Raw genomic sequence first — 16,915 nt, forward strand, 5'->3', positions numbered from 1 at the left:
GCAAGGGGGAACATGCAAGCAGCCTGCAATGGGAAGAGAAGAAGGAGAAGAAGGAGAAGAAGGAGAAGAAGGAGAAGGAGAAGGAGAAGAAGGAGAAGGAGGAGGAGGAGGAGGAGGAGGAGGAGGAGGAGGAGGAGGAGGAGGAGAAGGAGAAGAAGAAGGAGGAGGAGGAGGAGGAGGAGGAGAAGGAGAAGGAGAAGGAGAAGGAGAAGGAGAAGGAGAATTTGGACTTGATATCCCGCCTTTCACTCCCCTTAAGGAGTCTCAAAGCGGCTAACCATCTCCTTTCCCCTCCTCCCCCACAACAAGCACTCTACGATACGATAATCTTTATTGTCATTGGCCCATACAGAACAACGAAATTGAAAAATCTACATAAGACATTCAAAAACAAGCCTGCTAACCCAACCTGGTTAGCCCCCTAAAAACTCTGATACCCCATTTTAAAAATACAATGTACTCCCATAGAGACTCCTTACACTGTATTTAAAACCAAATTCGCATTTGGATAGAAACTGTTTCTCAGGCGGCTAGTCCTAGTCTTTGTGACCCTGGACCTTCTTCCAGAAGGCAGAAGCTGAAAGAGATCATTTCCGGGCTGCGCACTCTCCTGCGCTATCTCTGCAGCTTTCTTATGGCACCTGGAAGCATAGATTTGATCCAAGGTGGGAAGAGTGCACCCAATTATTCTCTCCGCAGTCTTTACAACCCTGAACAGCACTGTTTTTCCCCTGAGGTGAGTGGGGCTGAGAGACTTCAGAGAAGCGTGACTGGCCCAAGGTCACCCAGCAGCTGCAGGTGGAGGAGCAGGGAAGCGAACCCAGTTCACCAGATTACGAGTCCACCGCTCTTAACCACTACAGAGGAGGGCAACCCAAATGGTCAAAGGCCTGGAAACGATGCCTTATGAGGAACGGCTAAGGGAGCTGGGCATGTTTAGCCTGGAGAAGAGGAGGTTAAGGGGTGATATGATAGCCATGTTCAAATATATAAAAGGATGTCACATAGAGGAGGGAGAAAGGTTGTTTTCTGCTGCTCCAGAGAAGCGGACACGGAGCAATGGCTCCAAACTACAAGAAAGAAGATTCCAGCTAAACATTAGGAAGAACTTCCTGACAGTAAGAGCTGTTTGACAGTGAAATTTGCTGCCAAGGAGTGTGGTGGAGTCTCCTTCTTTGGAGGTCTTTAAGCAGAGGCTTGACAACCATATGTCAGGAGTGCTCTGATGGTGTTTCCTGCTTGGCAGGGGGTTGGACTCAATGGCCCTGGTGGTCTCTTCCAACTCTAGGATTCTATTCTATGATTCTATGATTCTACACCACACTGTCTCTTGAAGGAGTTCCAGGTGGGACACAGATAATTCCTCACCAGATGCCCAGAGATGCCAAACGCTGACACACTGTTCTCCGCTTCTGAGATGGGAAGCGGCACCTTGCAGCTTTCCTATATGTCAGGGGTGGAGAGCCTTTTCTCAGCTTGGGGGGTAGCTGCCTCGTATGCCCTAATGGCAACTTTATACCCTGCCCATCTGCATGCTTTCGGTGGGCAGGCAAACGAGGGAGAGGAGCAATGGGTGCAACTCCATTGCCATAGAATTGTGGGTTGGAAGGGACACCCACGGTCATCTAGCCCAACCCCGTGCAACGGAGCAGGCTGAAACCCAGCCATGCAAAGAAAACCTCCAAGCTGGAGGGCAAAGCAAGAAGTACCGTATTTTTTGCTCTATAAGACTCACTTTTCCCCTCCTAAAAAGTAAGGGGAAATGTGTGTGCGTCTTATGGAGCGAATGCAGGCTGCGCAGCTATGCCAGAAGCCAGAACAGCAAGAGGGATCGCTGCTTTCACTGCGCAGCGATCCCTCTTGCTGTTCTGGCTTCTGAGATTCAGAATATGTTTTTTCTTGTTTTCCTCCTCCGAAAACTAGGTGCGTCTTGTGGTCTGACGCGTCTTATAGAGCGAAAAATATGGTACATCCCAGTCTGATTTGGGCAAAAGCAGTCGCTGGGCTGATCCCCACAGGTGAAACACAGACGCCTGGAAGGCCACATAACAGCCCTTGGAATTAACTGATATTCCTTACACTGTTATGGGACGCGGGCGGCGCTGTGGGTTAAACCACAGAGCCTAGGACTTGCCGATCAGAAGGCCGGCAGTTCAAATCCCCGCGACAGAGTAAGCTCCCGTTGCTCGGTCCCTGCTCCTGCCAACCTAGCAGTTCAAAAGCACGTCAAAGTGCAAGTAGATCAATAGGTACCACTCCGGTGGGAAGGTAAACGGCGTTTCCGTGCGCTGCTCTGGTTCAACAGAAGCTGCTCAGTCATGCTGGCCACATGGCCCGGAAGCTGTACGCCGGCTCCCTCGGCCAATAAAGCGAGACGAGCGCCGCAACCCCAGAGTCGGCCACAACTGGACCTAATGGTCAGGGGTCCCTTTATCCTTTAACTTACACTGTTATGCATGTATGTGTGCATATACCTTCAAGTGAATGAGTGTGTGTGTGGTATGTATGCACATTAAAAGCAAAACCCCAAACAAAAGAACACAGGATCATTCCTAACCACATGCAGCAACCGGAAACCATGGAAAAAGGCAGGGTGAAAAAGTTAAAAAAATAAAATAAATAAATACAATTCACTGAAAAAAACAAATGCTCTCCATATTCTCTCCATTCTGGAGCTAGGCTTTTAAAACTCCCTTAGTCCTGATCTCCTGCTGAGTTCAGGGGCCTGGGACTCTTAGAAATAAGAACTAGTTGTCCACAGAATCGCAGAACTGTAGAGGGACCCCAAAGATCATCCAGACCAACCCCGAAGAGGTGTCCGTTAGGGTACTTTTCCTTGACCCCCCCCCTCTGCCTACAGTCTGATGCTGTTCCTCCCAGAATCCTCTCTGAGTCCTGGGGTGAACAAGTTTCAGCTTGGGCCAGAGGATTCTGCAATCCTGGTCTGGATCAAATAACAGATCCTTCCATAGAGAATACATGGGAGACGTCAGCTGATGGGCAAGGGAAGGGGTCGACTCCCGCTCCCATTGTCCTTGACCGCTGGCTATGCTGGCTGGGAATTATGGGAGTTGTAGTCCATCAACAAGGTTGAAGAAAAGTGGTTGTATCCTTCAACCTTGGGTCTCCAGAGGCTGTCGAACAACAACTGCCTTCACCATCAGCCAGCTTAGCCAACACTCCAGGATGATGGGATTTGTATTCCAGCAACACCTGGAAACCGAAGGATCTCTAAAGTCCCAATATCTTATCTATGGACATAATACATACATGTTTTGCATTGTTTCATTTTTATTACAATTTATTGAAGGCTGTTGCTAATTCAGCAGTTGACCCAGCTAAGGGATGATGGGAGTTGTAGTCCGACCCGAGACTGAAGAGCATTCAGTTAGCGATAGCCTATAATAAACAGCAGCAGCTGTTGCACAATTGAGTGCAAAACCCGTGCAATATATTTAGCTAGATATAAAGGAACCTTGGTGTCCCTTCAGCTTTTGTGTCCTTCAGCTTTGGGTTCCCAAATCTAGACTACAAACCCCATCATCCTGGATAATCTGCCTGATGACAATGGGAATCAGAAAATCATAGAATTGCAGAACTGGAAGGGAACCCTACGGTAACCTAGACCAGGCATCCCCAACCTGCGGCTCTCCAGATGTTTTGGCCTACAACTCCCATGATCCCTAGCTAACAGGACCAGTGGTCAGGGATGATGGGAATTGTAGTCCAAAACATCTGGAGGGCCAAAGGTTGGAGATGCCTGGTCTAGACCCTGCAATCGCAGGAATCTCAGCTAAAGCATCCGTAGCAGATGGACACCCAACCTCTGCTTAGAAACCTCCAAGGAAGGAGGCAAATTATGGACCGGATCTGGACCCCCCCCCCGCCTCCCCGCCAACAAAAAGGTATTTCCGTCAACAGACATCTTGTGTGCCTAGAGAGGCTGATAAACTAGCGGCAACTGACAAAGAGCCCTGGAAATTAAGCCCCCCTTGTTCCCCTTCTCTGAAGCCAGGGCTGAGAATGTGCCAATAACATCAGTTACAACAAATAACAGTAGCAGTCATAATAATAATAGCTGCTCTCATTATTATCATCAAAATCCCGCACCAATGAAAGTTGGATTCTGGACTATAAATCCTTGCAAAACGTAAGTGCGGTTCCACTAATCTTCTTTCTTTTTTTTTGGCATAATTTATTGCGCTCCACCTCCCACAAATTTGGCATCACTAATTTTGAGTTCCACTAGGCAAATCATGGGGGGGGGCATCAAATCGCACCCACAGCCCACCCAGGCGCTAGAATTCCCATCCAAGCAGCCCTGCCTTGCGCCCTGAGCTTCTGCCAAGCGTTCCCTGCACACTTTCAGACTTCTCTGTCTGGTCATGAGGACTAGCGCCTCGCCTTTAAAAAGTGCAACTAATAAATTAAATTTTGCATATTTTTTTTTTTGTTCACTTCTGCACGGAGCAGTGCTGCCTAAACCTACCTACCTAAATCCAGAAACCTTCTTTTTTTAAAAAAAAAAAAAAAACAACAACAACCAGAAAAGAAAACAAGTCATTAGAAGTCAAATGGCAAGCTTACATATCGGCAGAAGGCACAGATAAAACAGTAATTGTTTTAAACCAGGACGGCCTACAGCCCTTACTCCCTTCCCCAGGAAAAAGAGAAAAGTATCAGTCACAGAGCACCAGGCAGAGAAACGTATGGGATTTCCCCCTTGCGTTGCTCGTGTTCATTCCATAATACATTAAGGAACAGTGAGGACTAGGAACTTGGTTTTTTAAAAAATTAAAGAGAGAGAGAGAGAAAGAAAAGAAAAGAAAAGCAGAGCTTCTCAGGAAGCTAGATCCTGTGCCCACCGTCTCATTCTGCAGCTTTTCGGCGATGGTCAAATATCGCGGACACAAACAGCCCTGCCAAAGGTCAGTTATGATTTGCTAGAGGCCTCCCTAGCAGGCAAACCTGCCGCTGCCGCCTCTGCCCCACACAATCTGGGCATTTCCTCCTCCTACCTGAGATGTTGCTTGGCGACGGCAGCCGTTTGCCAAAGGCCGCAGGTACGGCCTGGCCGCACACTCTGGCTGGCAGCAACCAAGCCGGGTCGGTTTTTCTCCGAGTGAAGTTTCAGGGGCTTGGGGGGAGACTCCGGGGGTGTTGGTGGCGTGCAGCCTGTTTACCTGGGGTCTGGAAGTTGATACGCCTCATCTCCACTGGGTCCTTGGGGTGGTGAGGGGTGATCTCTGCGTTGTTCAACATGCACTTGATGCGCGGCTCAGAGTCTTTTCGTTTGCTGAGGAGCAGGAGGAAGAGAGAGAGAGAGCAGATAAAAGACAAGGCTTTAAGGAGTGTGTGCAGAGCTGCACCTCTGTCAGTTTTGGGGACCCCCTGGTGCCCCTCCAAATGTTGCCAGGAGTCATAGCAGTCAACGGTCAAGGAGGATGTGAGCCCAAGAGTCCCGCAACTTTTGGGCCGGGGAGGGGGGCATAGCTGTCAACTTTCAAATTTGAAAATAAGGGATCAGCAGCCTCACCTGTCCCGGGGACAGTCTACGGGATATCTAACAATCCGGGATAGCAGCGGTAAATGGCACTGGAAAAAGGGAATTTCTCGCAAAAAAATGGAAGGTTGACAGCTGTGGAGGGGGGGGGGAGTCATGGTTGCCCTCCCCCAACTTGGCTTAAAAGGTAAAGGTCCAGTCGTGACCGACTCTGGGGTTGCGGCGCTCATCTCGCTTTACTGGCCGAGGGAGCCGGCGTACAGCTTCCGGGTCATGTGGCCAGCAGGACTCAGCCACTTCTGGTGAACCAGAACGCCGTTTACCTTCCCGCTGGAGCGGTACCTATTTATCTACTTGCACTTTGAGGTGCTTTCGAACTGCTAGGTTGGCAGGAGCAGGGACCGGGCAACGGGAGCTCACCCTGTCATTGCGGGGATTCGAACCGCCAACCTTCTGATGGGCAAGCCCTAGGTTCTGTGGTTTAACCCACAGCGCCACCCGAGTCCCTCAACTTGGCTTACGCTGCGCTTAAATGAAAAACACCACGACCACAAAACTGCACATTACGGTTCCCAAACAGGCTCTCAAAAGCAGTGTCAAATTAATTCTGACAAAATCTGTGCCGGGCAAAGTGAATCTCATGAGGCAGGGTGTTCCACAGTCTAGTTGTTGCTACCTAGATTTCCAACAGCCGAGGGAACAAGCGTTAAAACCAGAAGAATGCTTGGCTTTGATAAGTTATGGCTGCTGAATGTCAGGACGGTCAGACAGGCAGGACAATTCACAGGTCAGAATGAAGACTCGAGACTCAACGTGAAGTCGACTTTTTTATTATTCAGAAAAGGAGAACGCAGCAGAGTTCATCTAGGCTTGACATTGAAGATGTTGCTGGGACAGACATCTCCTCCAAGCGGATGAAAACTACAGCAAGGAGGAGACAAGGCTCTTTGTGATGTGGGAGTCCCCAGGCTCTGTGGTTAAGGCCATAAGAAAAGGCTTCTGGATCAGGCCAGGGGGCCACCAACCTGTTACCCCCAAATCCCTAAACGGAGGCCAAACCATCTCATCCTCCTTGCCTATCCACCAAGATCAGCCAGAAAGTTTTTCCTTCATGGATGGAGAGGGAACAATGGAAAATATCACCTAAGAAGCAATACCTAGTCTGTGGAACTCTCTGCCTCATGAGAATCCATTTTGTCCCATCCTTGGTGATTTTCTGCCTCCAAGCTAAGGCTTTTTCTTGTTACTTTCCTCTTGCCTTTTCTGTTTCACTAAATGTATCTCCAACCCCCCCTTCCTGGCTTTTGTTTAGCAGTGATTATCTTTTAACGGCATGATCTGGAATTTAGATGTTGTTTGCGTAGTGGTTTTAATTGCCTTGTGAGCTTCCCTTGCGTGTTCTGTTAAAGTTGGAAAAGTGGGATATAAACAATGCAAATAAATAAAGACCCGGACAGCACCCGGACCTATCAGGGTTTTGTTGCGTTTTTTTCCAAGAAGAAAAAGCAGCGTCAACATATAAAACGTCAAAACTATGGTTGGAAGCCAGCAATCCAATAGCCAGCCATCTGGAAAGCCCAAACTTTATTGTCTAAAGCCTTGAGAAATGGCTTGTTCTCCCCCCTTGAGGTCTCCTGAACTAACTGCAAATCAACTTTTATGGGAAAACCCTGAGCTCTAGTGCGAGTGGAGAAATATGATACCCAAACCCAAATAATTCCAAGAGCCTAGGAGTGTTGCCAGGAAACTGCCCTCTCCAACTGCAACCTGTTTTTGGACAGGTTGCAATATCGTTCCCTTTGGGTTGTCCTCCCTCTTTACTGAAGGGTTAAACCTTGCTGGCACTTTTAGGAGCAGTGATGTTTCAGTAGCTCAGCTGCAGCTTAAAGTGCCACCTTTGTTTTACTGATTGCCTTTTGGTTCCTAAGGTGCACCTGACTGCCACCTGAATCAGAGACCGGGAGCTTTTAAAAACTCTTACCTGTCTGGTTTGCTGTCCAGGGAAGCAGTAAAAAAAGAAAGAAAGAAAGAAAAAAGAAGAAAAGGAGGAAAAGATAAAGATGAGGTTAGTAAGAGTCGCCCTTCACACCCTTTCACCAGGGCTCTCAACCATCTGAATTGTAGGAATCTTTAAAATAGTGGCTCGTATATACCTGTATACCTGAAGGAGCGTTTCCACCCCCATCATTCTGCCCGGACACTGAGATGCAGCGCCGAGGGCCTTCTGGTGGTTCCCTCACTGCGAGAAGCAAAGCTACAGGGAACCAGACAGAGGGCCTTCTCGGTGGTGGCGCCCACCCTGTGGAACGCCCTCCCATCAGATGTCAAGGAAATAAGCAGCTATCTTATTTTTAAAAGACATCTGAAGGCAGCCCTGTTTAGGGAAGTTTTTAATGTTTTATCGTGTTTTTACCACTCGATTGGGAGCCGCCCAGAGTGGCTGGGGAAACTCAGCCAGGTGGGCGGGGTATAAATAATAAATCATGTGTGATTGACCCCTTGCAACATATTGTCTCTGGTCATGGCAGCTCCTGACACTTCTGTAGGAAGAGAATGGCATCCCTTACCTCCCCCCCCCCCCGGCACAATCTTCCACATTTATTTATTTATTCACCGATTTGATTTATATCCCATGTTTCCTCCAAGGAGCTCAGAGAGTGGCAAGTACATAAAACCTTCATGTTCCTTCGTTTTATCCTCACCACGTCCCTGTGAGGTAGGCCAGTCTGAGAAAAGAAGTGGACTGGTCCTCATGGTCACTCAGTGGGCAGGATTTGAATCCTGGTCTCCCAGGTCCGAGCCCAATACTCTAACTCAGCCCAACTCTTTTTGAGCCATTGCCTCCTTGGTTCCGCAAACTCATCCCCAGTGCCTGCTACCCTATAAAAAAGGTGTTATTCGAAGTTTTGCATGCCACCGCTAAGGAAGATTGCAACGCAATAGATTTCAAAATGTCCATGATTACACCATGTTAAAAGTACAATGAAAATGGCTTAGTTTAACGCCATAAAATGGATGAACTCAGGACTCTGGGGTTGGAAGGGACTTCTAGAGTTATCCAGTCCAGCCCCCAGCCATGTACGAATCGCAGCTAAATCACATGCGAAGATTCAAACGGAGCTGATTCTCGTTTTGCTGTGTCCCCACAAGCACCGTCCATTCAAGAGTGAGATGCCGTATTAAACATATTAAAGGTCACAGTCCATCACAAAGCGGCCATGGCTTCCCCCACCCCCAAAGGATTCTGGGGGGGGGGTGTAGTTTGCTAAGGGTGCTGAGAGTCGCTTGCAGATCATCCCCACGAATTTGGCGGAAGGAAGGAGCCATCTTGCGCCAGGTCCAAACCTCGCAGTCTTCTGCCAAAGATTTTGGCCAGCTCTCCAGCACTTCAAAGGTTAGAGCGCTTTAACAGTCGACCCCTTTCCCCAGGGAACTCTGGGAATTGCAGCTCTGCGGGGGTTGTCTCCCAACAACTCCTGGCTACTTTAGCAAACTACAATTCCCAGGATTCATTGGGGCGAGGGAGGAGCCATTATTGTTTTATCAGGGGTGCCCAAACTTTATTCAAAGAGGGCCAGATTTGATAAAGTGAACATGTGTGAGGGCCGACCAAAGCTGCTGAGCTTTTTTAACGATTTTACCCCAGGACATATACCGTATTTTTCGCTCTATAAGACGCCCCTTTCCCCTCCTAAAAAGTAAGGGGAAACGTGTGTGCGGCTCTTTGGGGCTGCCCTTCTTCCTCCTCGGGGAAAAGCCCCCAAGAGCCGCACACATACTCTGCACGTTCTTTAAAGGGAGTGTGGCTCTTGGGGGAGCCTTAGCTGCGCGCAGCCTTTCCCGGGCAGGGGGTGAAGGCTCCCCTTGCCCGGGAGAGGCTGTGCGCGGCCATCCCATAAGCCAGGACAGCCAGCAGGATCGCTGCGCTGTGATCCCACTGGCTGTCCTAGCCCAGGAGAGGCTGTGCGTGGCTATCCCATAAGCCAGAACAGCAAGCTTCTGGGATTCAGAATATTTTTTTTACGGTTTTCCTCTTCCAAAAACTAGGTGCGTCTTATAGAGCGAAAAATACGGTGCTGCCATGGGGGCCGGATTAAATCGACCGGCAGGTCGAATGAGGCCCCTGAAACAGACTTTGGACATGCCTGTTTTAAGTGGTATGATTCTGCTTCTAATGCATAGTGGTGCCTGGATATAGTGACACCAGCTTTTGGAAGACCGTGAGTTGTTGAGTGCCCCCTGCCTCCCAGCACGCCCCCCCACAAGATCACCCCACTGACCCACAGGGGGCAGTAGCGCCCACTCTGAGAGCCACTGCCCTAACCACTACACTGCACAGCCAGCAGCATGGGGGTTAACACACATGCTTTGGAAGCGCAAAACGTGCACGCAAACCTCACTTACTTTTTGTAGAGGAGGATTGCGATGACGATGCAGATGATGAACACCACGGCCAAGACCGGTCCAATCACCCAGATCAGTCCCTCCTCGCCGTCAATCTTTGGCTGTGGGTCAGGGTTGTCTATCTGGATCGGGTCTGAAAAGGGGCTGGCAGTGTATAACTGAGGGAGAGGGAGAGAAAACAGGGAGAGCCGAGGGAAGGGAATCAGTAACGTGCAGGCTCCAAACGTGGAGTCACTTAGAATCAAACAGCTGGAAGGGGGACCCCAGAGGTCCTCTAGTCCAGCCCCCGGCTGCAATGTAATAATAATAATTATTATTATTATTATTATTATTATTTCTATTTATACCCCGCCCTCCCCAGCCAAGACTGGGCTCAGGGCAGCTCACAAGCAATAATAAAAACAAGCTGAATGAGTGCAACTTAAAAACAAGATTAAAATACAACATTAAAATATTGAAACATTAAAATATTAAAATGCAGCCTCATCACAGGAGGAGAAAGGAAAAAGGAAAAAGAAAGCAGAAACCCTTGCACTAAGGTAAAGGCAAAGGACCCCTGGACGGTTAAGTCCAGTTCAAGGCGACTATGGGGCTGCAACATTCATCTCGCCTTTCAGGCCGAGGAAGCCGGCGTTTGTCCGCAGACAGCTTTTCCGGGTCATGTGGGGCAGCAGGACTAAACCGCTTCTGGCGCAGCGGGACACCGTGACAAAAACCAGAGCGCACGGAAATGCCGTTTACCTTCCCGCCACAGCGGTACCTATTTATCTACTTGCGCTGGCGTGCTTTCGAACTGCTAGGTTGGCCGGAGCTGGGACCGAGCAACGGGAGCTCACTCTGTTGCGGGGATCCAAATCACATTGGATGCAATCTGTCTGAGCCAAGAGAATCCAGAGCATTACGCACAAAGCAAAGTTCAGAAGCAGGAGAGGACTCACCGGATCGGAGGCCCGGAGCACAGCCAGGACGAAAATGACGTACTTCTGACCAGGTTCCAAGGCTTTGTTCTCAAAGCCGTCGTAGCGCTTCAAGTCCCCGAGGATGAAGTAGGAGGGCAGGGTGTGGAAGCGGGCTGCGATGTAGGGCTTGTGGAGGTCCAGCTGGCGGGAGTGGCGGAGGCTGCGGCGTTGCAGCCGAGAGATCTGGATCAACTGCAGAAGGGGACCACGAGGAAGGAGGTTCAAATCAGCTACGCAAGGCACCGCAGAGATTGAGAAGAAGGGAAGACAAAAGCTTCCAGGTGCACAAAAGTATGGTTACTCTTCTCCTTTATTAAACTATCCCAGCCTCCCTCAGGAAGAACAGTCTCAGAAGAAAATATAAGGGTCGGGGCAGTGTTTACTGCAGAGGCCGGCAAGGCTAACGGCCCAGGAAACCGCGCCTGCGCAGAAGTGATTTTCGGCATCTGGGCATGTGCACAAGTGATTTCCGGAGCTGTGAAAGAGAGCCCCCCTGCCGCGCTGGTTTAGCGCAGTGCGTGGGGACTCGCCGAGCGGGTGGCTCAGTTCGGGGGTGGCTCATGGGCCAGTTAAGCAACCCTTATGGGCCGCTTCTGGCCCATGGGCCTTAGGTTGCTGACCTCTGGTTTACTGAGACCAACATGTCCCCCACCTCCGCAGATATAGCGTATTTTTCGCTCTATAAGACGCACCAGACCACAAGACGCACCTAGTTTTTGGAGGAGGAAAACAAGGAAAAAAATATTCTGAATCCCAGAAGCCAGAACAGCAAGAGGGATCGCTGCGCAGTGAAAGCAGCGATCCCTCTTGCTGTTCTGGCTCCTGGGATAGCTGCGCAGCCTGCATTCGCTCCATAAGACGCACACACATTTCCCCTTACTTTTTAGGAGGGAAAAAGTGAGTCTTATAGAGCAAAAAATACGGTAATTCCTTCTTCACAGTTGGAGGGGACCCTGAGGATCATGCAACTCCATGTAATGCAGGAATCTTTCACCCAGCGTGAAGCTTGAACCCATGACCTTGAGATTTAAAAGTCTCGTGCTGACCTATCCCTCAGGAGCAGAATAGCGGTGCGGTAACAAAACTTCTAGCACGTTTGCAAAGCTAAGCGGGGCCCAGTGTGGTTTCCAATCAGATGGGGGACCCTGTTCTGAGATTCCTGTACTGCAAGGGGTTAAGCTAGATGACCCTCAGGGGGTCCCTTCCAACATTGAGATTCTTTGGAAGAATCAGAGACCAAAGACCAAAGCTTGGCTGTGCCTAAATATGCCCCTGGAAGAGGGTTTACCGTATATTTGAAAATGTGTTGAGCCTCCACACTGCTATGGAAGTTCCTTCTAAGCCAGGTATGGGGGGCCTTTTGGGGCCTCTGCTTGTTGCTGAACTACAACTCCCATAATCCCTGGCAACTGCCAATGCTGGCTGTGGATGATGGGAGTTGTAGTTCTGCAGTACCCAGAGGGCAGGAGCTCCCCCTCCCTGCCCCACAACAAGCTGTCCCAAGCCCTCCATCCATGGGCTACTTAAAACCTCTATGCACCACTTTCAAATCTTCTCCCTGCGGCAATGAGGTCTAGAAACTTGTGAGTGCCCACAGCTAGAAACATGCAGGTTCCGAGATGCAGTAGACTCTGTCTCCTGACTCACAAGTTTGTAGGCTTCTGTAAATATCCAGGGTTGACTTCCTCCGACATTTGCTGAGGTCTTAGAGAAGTGCTTCCCAAACTTTTTTGCCCCCCCCCCCGCCGTTCCATAAACTCACCCCCAGTTCCCCCTACCCTATAAAAAGCATTGTTCAGAATAGCGGCTTGCAGAATCCACTAAAGAAGCGAATAGTAAAAGGAAAATCCAGAAAATTCAGAACAGCGGTTTGCAGAACCCACTGAAAAGGAGAACAGTAAAAGAAAATCCAGAACAGCAACATTTAATTGCGCATTTATTCAAGTGAATTCAACAAACCGGATGAACTTGATGGAGTGATACCAGCTTTTCAAAGTTTGGTAGTTGTTTATTGCTCCAGCGCCCCCCGCCGCCTCTTTGCACCCCCTAAATCATCTCACTGCCCCCCATTCTTTGATCTACCCAAGAGGATTCTGGGAGATGTCCTGGGCCAACCCCGAGTATACACAAGAAGGCTGGGGTGCGGGGTACATGAATGACGGCTGACACTCACCTCCTCCAAGTCCACCTCTTCTGGACTGTGGTATATGTTCTGAAACTGGCCACTTTTGGATTTCTTCAGGGGAACGACAATGATATAGTATGCCCTGGCAGATCAGGAAAGGAGAAGGAACTGAGATGAGGAACAGGCTAAAAAGGAAAGAGAGAACGACAGCGAAGTGCCAACCTAGCTAAGAAATAAAACGTTAAAGGTGGAATGAAATACCACAGAATTTTAAACTTTTTAAAAAAAGGGATATAGGGCAATTTGTCTTTTTACTGGGTTTAATATTTTGTCCGGAGCCCTCCAGAGTAGCTGGGGCAAGCCGGTCAGATGGGCGGCATATTAATAATAAGATTATTACTATTTGTCTGTTTGCATTTCTTAGTACAGAAAATATTGATCTGATGTGTAGAGATCTTTCCTGTTCTGTTTAGTTCAGGAGGGTTCTGGAAGGTTTCTTCTGTGCGAAAGAAGGTTCTTGTTTGGGTTATTCCTTCTGAGAAGCCGAGTACAGCTGGTCCTGATATCTCTTTCTGTCAAAGTCATGCTGACTATAATAGTCAGGCCAGAAGGAGGCTGGTTTTTATTTATGTTCTCTTTCTAACTCTTTGTTCTGGCGCGGTGTTCTGTATGCTATAGTGTTACGGTTTAGTCTTATTATAAGTTCTTGTAAGTTTTAAGTTAAGCGGCAACTGGATTTCTTATGGACAGGGCCAATCCTGAATGCATTGGATTTGTGACCGTGATGCTCATTTGCCGTCAGCAGCAGTAAAGCTCTGCTGGATGAAATACAATTGCCTCTGGTCTATTTTCTGGGAACTCAGCAACGTGTTTAAGTCCACACCCCACACCCCAGCGTGACATTGTTATCCCCATTGTTATTCAGAAATAAATACATTAAAATCCCTGGCAGGGAGCTACATGAAACCAGGCTTGTGGGCTGCAAGTTGCTTTACTTCCCAGCAGGGCTGTCTTAAGCATATGTGGCGCTGGGGTGCAAAGATTGCCCAGTCCCGGGTGCGCAGGAGGGCGGAGCCAGCCGGCCGCCTCAGCATCTCACTGGCTCGGTCGCCCTCGAACTCGTGGCGCAGCAGAAAAGCCCGCCATGGCGCTCTGGCCAGCGGTGGGCTTTTCCGCAGCCTCAACTCCAGGCCCCCCCGACTCTCGGCCTGGCGCCCCTAAGAGCCTGGTGCCCGGGTGCCCCGCACCCCTAGCGCCTATGGGTAAGACGGCCCTGCCTCTTGGGATACTGGCAGGGAGACAGTCATCTCCAGACGATCCATCGATCTCCCGTAGAACAGCATCAGTCAGTTAGCGACACGAGCCTCAGACACATTCCAGGACTCGTGCACGCAGAAGAGCATATTTACAACTTTATTCAGCGTTGGTCAGAACAAAGGAAAAACATGACTGCCTGCCTTCGTATCGAGGCAACAGACAGAAAAGAAAAGCTATATACAAAACGGAAACTCCCTGTGAGTAGGAAGTACGCAGGACTGTGACACACAACAGCCTGCTCCCTTTTAAAGGAGGAACGGAAATATCCTAACACAGGCTCCCCGTTATTTTTACGTACTGTGCAGGTGAATCTGAGCCTTTCACTTCCGGCAGGTTCACCACGATGCTCCCATCCAGGTCGTGTCTGTAGGTCACCTCCGGCTTCCGACTGAGCAGGTTGGCTGCCGTCGAAACCTCCACTTGCTGTTGGAGGTTCCCCAGAGTGCCCTTAGGACCTTTCAGGACGAACCTGTACAACGTGTGAGGTCTCAGGTTCGTGATGAGCTTCTTAGTGGCACGGCCGTCCACCTCGATCTCTTTGCCCTCGTACTGGATCTGAAGTTCGGGGGGGGGAGGGGAGAAGCGAATCGAGATTTATGAGAGGTTGGCAAGTGAGGGAACGTGAACCTCGGGGTGAAGGGGGGTCCCTCCACCCCCTACCCACCCCGACAGGTTGTGCAACGCTCCCCAAACGTAATATAAATCTGTACCGTGTACGGAACTGCAGAACTGTAATTCTCTGGGAACTCCCATCCTAGGAGAACGGATGTCTTGGTCACCATTCTCACTTTGAAGTTTTTTGGGAAAACTGTTGGAAAGAAAAGCAGTGAGGGGAGGCGGGGAGCAAGGGGAACGGGGGTGAAAAGAGCCACATTTTGGAATTCCAAACAACCGGCAAGAATCGTCTTCCAACCAATCGGTAACGCCTTCCGAAATACACCCTACGGTTTCCGCCCAGAACGGTTGCCCATTCCGTTCCGTCCCGTACCCAACCCTGGCGCCATGACATCACACAACAGGACACGCCCCTCCTCCCTGTGCCCGCCCCTCGAAAACAGGCTACGTAGCTCCTGATTGGCTGCTGAGGAGAAAAGGGCCTCTGCGGTGGGGTGGGGGACAGGACATGTGGGGCTCGTGTTTCGTTTATCTCCCCTTCCCATGTTTTGTGGTTTGCAAAAGAGAGAGAGAGAGAGAGAGAAAGAGAAAGAGAAAGAAAAAGAAAAGGCGAGAAAGCAGAAGAAAAGGCTCCTCCCACCTGTGATAGCGACTGCTCCGCCCAGCTGTCAATCAAGGAGGACTGTCTGGACTTGACTTTTGGAAGAAAGAGGAAAGAGGACTTACCTGCCGAAGGCAGAGAGAAGCCACCTGCCTTTCTAATTTTGATATTTTATTTTTTTTAAAGGAACGTACTCGCACGCCTGTCTTCCAAGCCAGCGGGGAGCTTAATGGCTTTTGATTTGCGGGCTTGCATGTTTTTGTTTGCATTTCATTTTTAACCGCTTTGTGGTTTTGTTTACTTCTCTGCCTCCCGGGAGCAGCTCAGGATACAGGGAGAGAGAGTCACCGTGGAGAAGTCGGCAAGTCCTACCTTGGTCCAGGAGGAACGTCCGGTATTGGACAGAAGGGCTGTACGGCCCCGGACCTTTACTGGTGTGGGCTCGGATTTTAACATCGTAGGCCGTGTTGGGCTTGAGGCCGTTCAGCGTGTACGAGTTCTCGGGAGACGGAGGGAGATCCTTCTCCTGTGGGCTCCCGGAAGAGGCGGCCTCGCGATAGGCCACGGTGTACTTCACAATGACCCCGTTCCTCTCGGCCAGGACCGGGGGCATCCAGTGGAACTGCACCGACTTGGAGGTGATGTTGCTGGCCTCGAGGATCTGCGGGTACCCCTTGGGCACATCTTCTGGGATGGTGAGCTCCAGGACCGCTTCCTCCCCGAAGCCGGACCGGCTTTTGACGGCCAGCTTGAAGACGTAGGTGGCCCCTCGGTGGATGTTGGTGGCGGCATACCTGTCCTCCTCCGAGGAGAATTCCAGCGTCGCCAAGGGGTCAACGTCCCTGCGGCCGAACTGCAAGCGGTAGCCCAGCACCTGACCCTCTGCATCCAGAGGAGGCTCCCACTTGACCAGCAGGGCGTTTTCTTGAGTCGGGTGGATGGAGAGGATCGGCTTCCCTGGGACTTGAGGAGAGAAGAGAGGCAGACCAGGTCAGGAGGAGAGGCGGCAGTAAATCGCACACCATGTGAGTTGGGAACTGATGAGCAAGAACACGACTTGCACAGGCTTGGTGGGATGTCAGGCCTAATGAGCACAGCAGATCATCCCCAGGAGGTTGAAAGTCCTCGCCTCCCCACAGCTGCCAAAGTCCCCTCCTCCCCAGGGCTTTTCCAGGCAACCAGAGACTGTGCCTGCATACAGCCCAACCTCTCCTCCACCCTATTCATGCTGAAGGAACGGGTTTCCCAAATCTAAAATCAGTCTGAAACGGGCCCCAAAATTGCGTTTTTCCTTCTCCAAGGGTGCATTAGCTAAAAACCATTAACTTGAGCCCTTGAGCAAATGTATAACAGGAACCCAGCTGTATAAACAAAGCTCTCTCCTTTATCAG

The 16,915-nt window shown here is 50.1% G+C and overlaps 1 protein-coding gene across 13 annotated transcripts in view; it reads right to left on the minus strand.

Annotated features, from left to right (window-relative positions):
• Positions 1 to 16,915, minus strand: part of PTPRS (protein tyrosine phosphatase receptor type S) — a 309,039-nt gene that overhangs the window by 41,746 nt on the left and 250,378 nt on the right. For 9 of the 13 annotated variants that reach the window (XM_081845987.1, XM_081845982.1, XM_081845991.1 and 6 more), the window contains 7 exons: positions 15,897 to 16,487; positions 15,019 to 15,116; positions 14,607 to 14,863; positions 13,040 to 13,133; positions 10,846 to 11,058; positions 9,908 to 10,065; positions 5,184 to 5,296 (listed from right to left, as the gene is read on the minus strand). In XM_081845987.1, coding sequence (XP_081702113.1) covers positions 5,184 to 5,296; positions 9,908 to 10,065; positions 10,846 to 11,058; positions 13,040 to 13,133; positions 14,607 to 14,863; positions 15,019 to 15,116; positions 15,897 to 16,487 — 1,524 coding nt within the window. The remainder of the gene's footprint in view (positions 1 to 5,183; positions 5,297 to 9,907; positions 10,066 to 10,845; positions 11,059 to 13,039; positions 13,134 to 14,606; positions 14,864 to 15,018; positions 15,117 to 15,896; positions 16,488 to 16,915) is intronic. The other 4 variants (XM_081845994.1, XM_081845993.1, XM_081845985.1 and 1 more) reach the window with 1 other exon arrangement.

Source organism: Podarcis erhardii (assembly GCF_964252035.2).
Source record: "Podarcis erhardii genome assembly, chromosome: 18".
In the NCBI taxonomy this organism is placed as follows: Eukaryota; Metazoa; Chordata; class Lepidosauria; order Squamata; family Lacertidae; genus Podarcis; species Podarcis erhardii.